The sequence below is a fragment of the Mirounga leonina genome, unplaced genomic scaffold (genome assembly GCF_011800145.1).
Source record: "Mirounga leonina isolate KUSES-001 unplaced genomic scaffold, KU_Mleo_1.0 Mir_173, whole genome shotgun sequence".
NCBI classification, from domain to species: Eukaryota; Metazoa; Chordata; class Mammalia; order Carnivora; family Phocidae; genus Mirounga; species Mirounga leonina.
This window is the reverse complement of record NW_023270447.1, coordinates 58666742-58678080: the sequence shown is the minus strand read 5'-3', so window position 1 is coordinate 58678080 and position 11339 is coordinate 58666742. Positions and strand designations below refer to the sequence as shown.

The 11339-nt window shown below is 45.7% G+C and overlaps 1 protein-coding gene across 2 annotated transcripts in view; it reads left to right on the top strand.

Annotated features, from left to right (window-relative positions):
• The first annotated feature begins 7801 nt into the window (after nucleotides 1-7801).
• Nucleotides 7802-11339, top strand: part of NASP (nuclear autoantigenic sperm protein) — a 41730-nt gene continuing 38192 nt past the window's right edge. Inside the window, exons 1-2 of one of the 2 annotated variants that reach the window (XM_035018695.1) lie at nucleotides 7802-7885; nucleotides 8067-8200. Coding sequence is in view for 1 of the 2 variants with exons in the window: in XM_035018694.1 (XP_034874585.1) it covers nucleotides 8142-8200 (59 nt within the window). In the remaining variant the exon portion in view is untranslated. Of the gene's footprint in view, nucleotides 7886-8000; nucleotides 8201-11339 lie in introns of those variants that run through there. The other variant, XM_035018694.1, reaches the window with a different exon arrangement.

The window sequence follows — 11339 nt, the reverse complement described above, 5'->3', positions numbered from 1 at the left end:
AAGATTTTATTTATTCATAAGAGACACAGAGAGAGAGAGACAGAGAGAGAGAGAGAGGGAGAAGCAGGCTCCCCGCTAAGAAGGGAGCCCGATGCGGGACTCCATCCCAGGAGTCTGGGATCATGACCTGAGCCTAAGGCAGATGCTTAACCATCTGAGCAACCCAGGCGCCCTGTTTATTTATTTATTTTTAAAGATTTTATTTATTTATTTGACAGAGAGAGACACAGTGAGAGAGGGAATACAAGCAGGGGAGTGGAGAGGGAGAAGCAGGCTTCTCGCGGAGCAGGGAGCCCGATGTGGGGCTTGATCCCAGGACCCTGGGATCATGACCTGAGCTGAAGGCAGACGCTTAACCGACTGAGCCACCCAAGCGCCCATGGCCTCTCAAGGTTTTAATAGGTTGTTTTATACAACATGACAAGCAAGCCTGAGCTAGCATAATAAATATATGAATAAGATATATTTTTCCCAGGATAATTAATCCATATTTAATTACCTTTAAATTGCATTCCATTTCATTTTTCTGCATCCAGGATTATCCAATTCAAAGGGTTGTTTCTCTTTCAATGGAGTGGAGAACCAAGACTGTTTCTTTAATTTTAGGGATACTCCTTTTAAAGAATTTATATATTTATTTGAGAGAGAGAGAGCTTGGGGGGGGAGGTGCAAATGGAGAGGGAGAGAGAGTCCCAAGCAGATTCCATGCTCAGCATGGAGCCAAACTCCAGGCTCAATCTCATGACCCTGAGATCACTACTGGAGCCAAAACCAAGAGTCAGTTTTTTGTTTTTTGTTTTTTTTAAGATTTTATTTATTTATTTGACATAGAGAGAGACAGCGAGAAGGGAACATAAGCAGGAGGAGTGGGAGAGGCAGAAGCAGGCTTCCTGCTGAGCAGAGAGCGCAATGTGGGGCTCGATCCCAGGACCCTGGGATCATGACCTGAGCCAAAGGCAGACACTTAACAACTGAGCCACCCGGGCACCCCTGAGTTTATTTATTTATTTATTTTTAAGATTTTAGTTATTTATTTGACAGAGAGAGACACAGTGAGAGAGGGAACACAAGCAGGGGGAGTGGGAGAGGGAGAAGCAGGCTTCCCGCTGAGCAGGGAGCCGGATGCAGGGCCGATCCCAGGACCCCGGGACTATGACCCCGAAGGCAGACGCTCAATGACTGAGGCACCCAGGCGCCCCTCCTTGAGTTTATTTTTAAGTAATCTACACCCAATGTGGGGCTCGGACTCAGTATCACAAGATCAAGAGTCTCATGCTTTTCCGATTGAGCCAGCCAGGCACCCCTCTATATACTTTTTCTTATGCATATTTTAATTTCTTTCAAAGAACCAGTCCTTAGTTTTATTATTCTTTTGTTTCTCTTGATTTCTGCCCTATCCTCCTTATGTCTTTCCCTCCTGAGATTTCTTTATTGCTTTTTTTCTAACTTCGTAAATTGAATTCTTAGGTCATGCTTTTTGTTTCCTGATAAAACTTTTTAAAAAAATTTTATTTATTTTTTTGACAGAGAGAGACACAGCAAGAGAGGGAACAAAAGCAGGGGGAGTGGGAGAGGGAGAAGCAGGCTCTCCACGGAGCAGGAAGCCCAATGTGGGGCTCGATCCCAGGACCCTGGGATCATGACCTGAGCCGAAGGCAGCCTCTTAATGACTGAGCCACCCAGGTGCCTCTGTTTCCCGATGAAATTTTTTGAAAGCTAGAATTCATATAAATGCAGCTTTATGTCCCATGAATTTTGACGTATAGAGTGTTCATTATCACTCAATTTTAAGTATTTAACTTGCTTCGTGATTTTTTTAACCCAAGGGATGGGTATTTCTTTTTTTTTTTTTTAAGATTTATTTATTTATTTGAGAGAGCGAGAATGAGAGCGACAGAGAGAGTACATGAGAGGGGGGAGGGTTAGAGGGAGAAGCAGGCTCCTCACTGAGCAGGGAGCCCGATGCGGGACTGGATCCCTGGACTCCAGGATCATGACCTGAGCCAAGGGGATGGGTATTTATACTGTTGTTTACACTATATACAGTTGACCCTTGAATAATGCAGAAGTTAGGGGCACTGATCCTTCTTCCCCCTCACCCCCACACGAAAACCCACATAATAGCTTTTTGACTACCCCAAAACTTAATAGCCTACTGTGAACTAGAAACCTTACCAATAAGATAGTTAATTAACATGTATTTTGTATGTTATATGCATTACATACTGTATTCTTACGATAAAGTAAGCTAGAGAGAAGAAAATGTTATTAAGAAAACCATAAGGAGGGGTGCCTGCGTGGCTCAGTCTTTGAGCTTCGGCTCAGGTCATGATACCCAGGTCCTGGGATTGAGCCCCGCATTGGACTCCCTCCTAGGCCGGGGCCTGCTTCTCCCTCTCCCACCTCCCCTGCTTTGTGTTTCCTCTCTAGCTGTCTCTCTCTCTGTGTCAAATAAATAAATAAAATCTTTAAAAAAAAAAAAAGAAAACCATAAGGAAGAGAAAATACGTTTATAGTGCTACGCTGTAAAAAATCCATGTGTAAGTGGATCCATGCAATTCAAACCCATGTTGTTCAAGGGTCAACTGTATAAATGTCAATCTGCAGTGCGATAAAGCTTAGTGGTTGGAGAAGATTGTATAATAATAATAATGATGATGATTCTTTAGAATTTATTGAGACTTTCTTTGTGGCCTAAAATATGGTGCATTTTTGTAAATGATATGTAATGCTTGAGTATAATGTGTATTTGCTGTTTTGAGTATAGATTTTTTTGAGTATAGATTTTTTTTTTTTTAAAGATTTTATTTATTTATTTGACAGAGAGAGAGAGAGCGAGAGCAGGAACACAAGCAGGGGGAGTGGGAGAGGGAGAAGCAGGCTTCTTGCCGAGCAGGGAACCCGATGCGGGACTCGATCCCAGGACCCTGGGATCATGACCTGAGCCAAAGGCAGACGCTTAACGACTGAGCCACCCAGGCGCCCGAGTATAGATTTCTATATATATTTAGTCACTTGAGCATATTAATAGTATTAGTCATGTTTTCAACATTTCTGCTTCTTTTTTATGTGCTTGTAATGATTTCTGAGTGACATGCATTTAAAATTTCAACACAGGGTGCCTGGGTGGCTGTGTTGGTTAAGCGACTGCCTTAGGCTCAGGTCATGATCCTGGGGTCCCGGGATCGAGTCTGGCATCGCATCGGGCTCCCCGCTCAGCGGGGAGTCTGCTTCTCCTTCTGAACCTACCCCATCTTGTGCTCTCTCTCTCACGCTCTCTCAAATAAATAAAATAAAATCTTAAAAAAAAGTTAAATTTCAACACAATTATTTATTTATTTTTTTTCAAAGATTTAATTTATTTATTTGAGAGAGAAAGAGAAAGAGCATGAGCACAGGTGGGGTGGGGAGGGGCATAGGGAGAGCGAAAAGCAGACTCCTGGCTGAGCAGGGAGCCTGACTTGGGGTTTGATCCCAGGACCCTGAGATCATGACCTGAGCAGAAGGCAGACGCTTAACCAAGTGAGCCACTCAGGTGCCCCTCAACTACAATTATTATTTTTAAAAAGATTTTATTTATTTATTTAAAGATTTTGTTTATTTTTTATTTATTTGACAGAGAGAGATACACAGCGAGAGAGAGAACACAAGCAGGGGGAGTGGGAGAGGGAGAAGCAGGCTCCCCGCAAAGCAGGGAGCCCGATGCGGGGCTCGATCCCAGGACCCTGGGATCATGACCTGAACTGAAGGCAGATGCTTAACGACTGAGCCACCCAGGCACCACCAAGATTTTATTTATTTATTTGACAGAGAGAGACACAGTGAGAGAGGGAACACAAGCAGGGGGAATGGGAGAGGGAGAAGCAGGCTTCCCGCTGAGCAGGGAGCCCGATGTGGGGCTCGATCCTAGGACCCTGGGACCATGAGCTGAGCTGAAGGCAGACACTTAACAACTGAGCCACCCAGGTGCCCCTCAACTACAATTATTGATTTATTTCTATTTATTTTGCAATTCTTTTTTTTTTTTTTTAAGATTTTATTTATTTATTTATTTATTTGAGAGAGAGAGAGAGAAACAGCATGAGAGGGGATAGGGTCAGAGGGAGAAGCAGGCTCCCTGCTGAGCCCGGAGCCCGATGTGGGACTCGATCCCAGGACTCCGGGATCATGACCTGAGCCGAAGCCAGTCGCTTAACCAACTGAGCCACCCAGGCGCCCTTTATTTTGCAATTCTAGTAGTTGCTTGATATGTGATAATATACCTAAGAAGTTTATTTCTGTCTTATATAACATTTTGAAAATAAGCAGCTTGGAGGTGGTATGGTGGCTCCATGATGCTAGGAACGTAGGCTTCTCTGTTACTGCTTTGTCATTCCTGGGACACTGCCCTGATTGACATAGTCCAAGAAGACTCACCACCAAGTCTTGTGAAAGACAAGCCCCTTCCCTTTAATGTGTCTATCTGGAAGTTGCACACATTGCTTCTGTTCACTTACCATTGACCAAAACGTCATCATGTGAACACTACCTCCATGGGACAGTGATGATTTTAGTTTTATTCTCGTGGCTTTGCACTAAAATAAATACATAAATTAAAATCAGTGTTCTGGGGCACCTGGGTGGCTCAGACGGTTAAGTGTCTACCTTTGGCTCAGGTCATGATCCCAGGGTCCTGGGATTAAGCCCCACGTCGACTCCTGGCTCATCGGGGAAAGCCTGCCTTCCCTCTCCCTCTGCCTCTCCCCCTGCTCGTGCTCTCTCTCTGTATCTCTGTGTCTCAAATGAATAAATAAAAATTAAAAAAAAAAATCAGGTTCTGTTATTACTATAGAAAAAGGGAAAAATGCATATGGAGAGACAACTGTCACAAGGTCTCAACATTTTGTATGTAATCATTTAATCCCTTTCTTTTCAATATCCTTCTACTCTCAACTTTCACTCAGTTCAACATCCTTTTTTGTTTTATCCTGTCCAGAAAATAGACTTCTATTGCTTTGGGGGAGTAGCTTTATACTGTCTGCTTCTTAAAATTTTTCAACATAACCCACTTTTTTCAGCCTTATCTTCATCCTTTATTCCTAGAGGTAACTGCTGCAACCAATTCCTGATAGTTCATGATTTCTCTATTGTCAATCTGGTTGCTTCTTGGCTTTCCCCATTGGGACTCTCCTTTCTTAGTCTGCTAGGTCAATTACTACTTGTCCATTCATTTTCCAGCTTTTAAGATTTTATTGCTGTTGCTTCCTCTCCCATTCTCTTTGATCTTGTCTTACCTTAAAAAGAACAACAAAACAAACAACAAATAAAAGAATTTCCTTTATTGTTATTTAGATAGGCTTCAAAAGGGAATGGATGTAAATGTATGTGTTCAACCCACCATCTTTAACTGGATGTCCCCCCCAGTCTGTTAAATGTAAGATTCCTGCCCCCCAAAAAGTCCCATTACCTTCATTACTTACTATGAAATATTGGTTCTTATTTTAAGTAGATATATTCAGAATGAAATTTCTTCCAGTTCTAATTATGATTATACTATGAATGCTTCATTCATTCATTCATCCAAAAATTCACTTTGGACACCTAGTAATAGTCAGCCACTATTGTATGCATTGGGGATTTAGCTGTAAACAAAACAGATAAAATCACATGGAACCTATACTTAGAACTGGGTGACAGGTAAAAAAACCCCAAAAACCCCAAGTAAATAACTTCAGATTTTGATGAGCACAATGGAAGAAATAAAAAAAGGAAGCTAATTTTGACTGAGTGGATTGGGAAGGCCCTTTGGGGTAAGTAACATTTAAGATGAGGCCTAAAAGATGAATAAGAGCTAATCATTTCAAACTATTGGGAGAAGAGCTTTCTAGGCAGTAAGGTAACAAGTGCAAAGGCCTCTGGATATGAGAAAGGGCTTGGGCATTCTGAGGAACAGAAAGATCAACACAGTAGGATGGTAAAGTGAGGGGAGCAGTATGAAATGAATTTGGAGAGGTGGATTGGAGCTAGATCATGGAGGACCTTGCAGGCAATGATAAGGAGCTCAAAATTCCTTCTTTTTTATTTTTAGAGAGTAGGGTGGGGAGAGGCAGCGGGAGGAGAGAGAAATTTTTTTTTTTAGATTTTTATTTATTTATTTGATGGGAGGGGTAGAGGGAGAGTGCGGAGATTCCCAAGCTGACTCCACACTGATTGCAGAGCCCCACACCGAGCTCTGACACCCCTGAGATCATGACCTGAGCCAAAAATCAAGAGTCAGGAAGCTAATCCAACTGAGCCACCCAGGCACTCCTTAATATCTATTTTACTTTAAGATTTTATTTATTTATTTGAGAGAGAGAGCGAGCAGAGAGCAAGAGCACAAGCAGGGGGGAACAGGAGAGGGAGAAGCAGGCTCCCCACTGAGCAGGGAGCCCTCTGCCAGGCTCCATCCCAGGACCCCAGGATCACTACCCCAGCCGAAGGCAGATGCCCAACCACTGAGGCACCGCTAATATCTATTTTAAAATCTATTTTTCATACAGCCGAGTTCCTCAAAGAGAGCATCTGTTCTGTCGTTAGGCCCTAGTACAACGGCTTGCACATCATAGTGGCTCTGTGAATATTAGTTTAACAGATGAGTGGGTCACACTAGGTACCAGACTGGATTTCTCAGGCCCTAGCCATGGCTGCAAGGACTCTGAAGAGATCTCCCCCTCCTCAAACCAACCCTCCAGCCACCATGTTATCAGACAGTGGTAGCCATTTAATGACTGCTTAACATGAGCCAGGTATAGTGTTGATTGTTGAAACAAGCATTTCCTCTAATTCTCACAATATCCTTAACGGGTGAATACTAATATTGTCCTCATTTTACATTAATCTTAAAAGATTACATGATTTGGCTCAGGTCACGCAGCTAATAACGGGGATCCCACGTCTGTTTACCACAGGTATTGGTATTTCCAGGTCCAGCTCTACGCCCCCCAGATTTCAACGTGTCTGACCCTTTACAGACTGGAGGAAGAATCCTTTGCAGGAATATTTCCCAGGGTGTCAAAGCCTGGACAGAAATAAAACCCCTGTTCTGATCACTGTAGGGAAGGCCATGGAGAAAGTGCAACCATTGCAGCCTGCCAGTTATCTTCCACTCTGCGGGTAGTAGGAAATGAGGCACACTGCTTTCCGTAGCCGACTTGTCTTGCAGCTTTCTGAACAAGTCACACCTTCTCTAAATCTTGGTTTCTATTTCTACCAAATGGGGCTGATAATCCCGATCTCACCAATAGCGTTAAGATTAAATAAAACCGCCAACAACTTTAAAGTGTCTAAGCACAGTACTCTGGCACGCACTGGGCAAACGACAAACGGTAGCTCTGAGCGGAGGAAAAGAGCCGGGGGCACTAAACTAGCCAGATTTGGAGTCTGGGTAGGGCCTAAGAGGATGGCGTCAGCGGATTGGGCCAGCTGAAGAGGGTGGGCCCAGAGGGAGGAGCCAGCTGCGTCCCGCCGCAATACTGACTTTGAATCAAGCGCGGTAGTTTCAGCGGTAGCCAATCCTAGGATAGCATTTTCTTGCGTCAATTGTTGCTGAGGCTTAGAGCCACGAGTCTCTCACCGAAATCAGTTCTAACCGTTGCCGCTGTACCCGTGCCCGGTTCTTACGTGTCCACCCGTTAGGACTGAGAGGACAGGCAGAAAGTTTCGGTCACCTCACTGAGTATCAGGACCGGAAAGAGACCCTCGGCTACACTCTCCAACCATGCAGAGAAGCGCCAGCTTCCCCTTATGTGGAAGCCGCTGGTCGACGCCCAGTCAAGAGTTGTAGTACCAAGACTCCAGTTCTTACGCGACTTGCTAGAGAAGCAGGAAGTTGCTTTTCTGGGGGAAACTGGGCCAGAGAGGGAAGGTACCCCACAGAGCAAGACGGGGAGTGCGGGGGTGTCCTTGGGAGGGACTGGGGCAGAGTCCTGGCCCTTTAAACTCGAGGGGGAGGACCCGGAAGTGGATGGGCGGGGCAAAGGGCTCTGGTATATAAAGGGACCTAGCCGCGCGGGGTCTCCAATCTGCCATTTTCTGTCCCTGAATAGGTCTCTGGCGTCCCAAATTTCCTGTTTTCCTCACAGACTCTATTCCGCCCGCTGGTCCACCACCTCAGGGGAACGATGGCCGCAGAGTCCACAGCCACTGCCGCCATCGCTGCGGAGCTGGTTTCCGCCGACAAGTAAGCGGGACCGTGGAGAGCTTGAGGCACTGTCCAGTCCACGGGGAGGGGGTGGCCGGGGGCTCCCCGGGAGGGACAGACCCGTGAGAGGAAGGGCTTGCCTCCTACTGAGCAGCCGTCGCAGTTCGGGGAGGCCGGGACTGTAGGAACCCACCTTTTGCAGAGAACCTCGCGCATTAGCAGTAACACTATTCGGCTGCCGCCCCCTGCCCCGCTTTTCGCGGCCGCCATCTTGCCGGGGGCAGCGACGGCTGCTCCATCGTCTGCCCCTCTTCTTCCTCCCCCGGCCAGGGGCTATCGGCGAGGAGGCGGGGCCACAGGGCTCCCGTTTGTGTTTATGCCCGTACTGTCCCCGCACTCCTGGCTCGCGCCTCCAGTAGTGTCCCCAAGCAACCCGGGAAAATAACTAACAGAGATTTGGCGCCAAAAAAAAAACACCCTTGCACGAGGAGGGAGGCTGGCCCGGTGGGCTCGGGAGGGGGCGGGGCTTTCAGGGGGCGGGGCCACGTGCGCGAGCGTTCGCTTTCCCCCGCCGGCTCTGGAGCAGGGGGCGGGGTCCTGAGGAGGCGGGAAAACTCCATTGTTTGGGGCTGTGCGGCTCGCGGAGATTCTCCAACTTCCGCGGTGTGGCGTGGTGAAGCTTGTTTCCCACGGTCTCCTCGCCCATCTCCTGCCCTCCTGCTCTCAGCTGTCCTCGTTTTTAGGCCTGTGGTGGAGAGCATAGTGACTCTTTAGGCTTCGGGAGTGCTGGCTAGAGACTTGGCTGCTTCGGAGGGATTTTAATCGGGACGCAAAGTATCTTCACCCAGCGCTGCGTGGAACTCCCCTTCCAGCAGTGTTTGTTTGCTAGGCGAATGGGCGGTAGTAGGCGCGAAATGTATTAGGAGGACTGGGTAGAAACGATTGCTTTGAAAGCGCCACAATGTTTGTCAGACGTAAGGTATTTCTTGAACGGTGAAAGGAAACAGTTAATTCGAGGAAGCAAGTGCTGTTTTCATCTAGTGGGTCTGACTTCCCAATCTTCCCTTGTTTTTTAGGGGCCTGGTTTTATTTTTTCCCTTCTGCACTTTAGAAGTTAGTTTCCTCCACTATAAAGAAAAAGGTTGCTGTGACGTTTTATGATTGGTTTATAGACTTACACTGTGATGGTGTTGATACATTCACAGTTACTGGAGGTTTACTTATCTCTACCTGTGCTACCTACCACTTTTTGGTTCGTTTCCCTGTTGGGCTCACGTTGAGCAGTGGTTCACAAACCACCCTCCGGATCACGTGGGAGCGCTTAGAAAATACGATTTTAGGGCGCCTGGGTGGCTCAGTTGGTTAAGCGACTGCCTTCGGCTCAGGTCAAGTCCCGCATCAGGCTCCCTGCTGGGCGGGGAGTCTGCTTCTCCCTCTGACCCTCCCCCCTCTCATGCTCTATCTCGTTCTCTCTCTCAAATAAATAAAATCTTTAAAGAAAAAAAAGAAAATACGATTTTAGTTTCAAGCTCTGTTTTCAGCTTCATCATTCATTGATAGGACAGAAAAGCTTGAGCTTTGTGAGTCGTGTGGTGTCTTTTTTTTAAGGAGCTCCTTATTTGAGACTGAGGCTCAGGAGACCATTTTATGGTGCGCTAGACGACTCTAGCAATCATTCCACTTAGAGGGATCCTTGCCCTCTCAACCCTTAATAAAAGTATTAAGGGTTTGGTTTTGTTTGTTTTTTTCCTTTTAAGATTTTATTTGACAGACGGAGTGGGAGAGGGAGAAGCAGGCTTCCCGCCGAGCAGGGAGCCCGATGTGGGGCTCGATCCCACTAGGACCACGACCGGAGCCGAAAGCAGACGCTTAATGACTGAGCCACGCAGGCGCCCCGGGTTTGGTTTGGTTTTGCGATAAAATTATCAAGGAATACGGATTGCAGATTTCCAGATGTTATCTGTGTATAGCTAAAGTTAAGGTAGTGGTGAACTAGTCTCCAGCTTCCTGGCAGGTCATGCACTGAGAAAGAACTCATGTGCCTCCAGAAAGGAAAATAAACCATAAGTTCCTCCTACCATGAGTCGCAAACTAAAACTGACCAATTGTATTAAGTGCTTTTTTGAATGTTTTTACTTGACCCACATGAGTTTGCTATGAAGTAGTTATCCTCCTTTTACAGGTAAGGAAAATCAAGATTAGAGTGGTGAAATAATTTCCATATTCATAAATGGCACAGTCTGGGTTAAACCCCAGTATTTCATTTTTATACTTTCATTACCCATGAAAAAGCTTACTTTGGGAGTAAATTACATGAAAACCTAATTAGCTAGTCTGAGGGAACAGTAAAGATGGCATTTCTCAGTTAAATAAGTGGGGTCTTCAGAGGTAAAGTGTCTAAGGTGTTTAAGGGGGAGGGTGAAGAAGATGACTTGTTTAGGGGCGCCTGGGTGGCTCACTCGGTTAAGTGTCTGCCTTGGGCTCAGTTCATGATCCCAGGACTCTGGGATGGGATGGGGTCCTGCATCGGGCTCCCTGCTCAGTAGGGAGTCTGCCTCTCCTCCCGCTTCCCTTCCCCCACCACTCATGCTCTCTCTCTCAAATAAACAAATAAATATTTATTTATTTGACAGAGAGACAGCCAGAGATGGAACACAAGTAGGGGTAGTGGGAGAGGGAGAAACAGGCCTCCTGTTGAGCAGGGAACCCGGTGTGGGGCTCAATCCCAGGACACTGGGATCATGACCTGAGCCGAAGGCAGACGCTTAACGACTGAGACACCCAGGCGCCCCAATAAATAAAATCTAAAAAAAAAATAATAATAATGACTTGTTTAGATTTTCATATGATGCATTTTATAATTCTAGTATAACCACTGAAAGAATAAAAATGTGTATAACTTTAAAAACCAGTAGGGAGAAAAAATGGAATGAGAAATAAACTTCAGTTCAGAGTTGATTTTGATACCAACTTCATTGCTTACGTAGAGGGATGTTGGACCACAATTTTGTTAGCTGTAAAAAGCTTCATTTTGGCCTCTCTTCGAAGCCTCGTGCCATTTAAACAACGTTGCTAAAGGAGTGACTAAGTGCTAAATCAGTCTTTGTCCTTACTACCTTTCTAACTAGTTCTTAATCTTTTTGTTTATGTTAGAAAAGATAAAGAATATAGCAGTGTG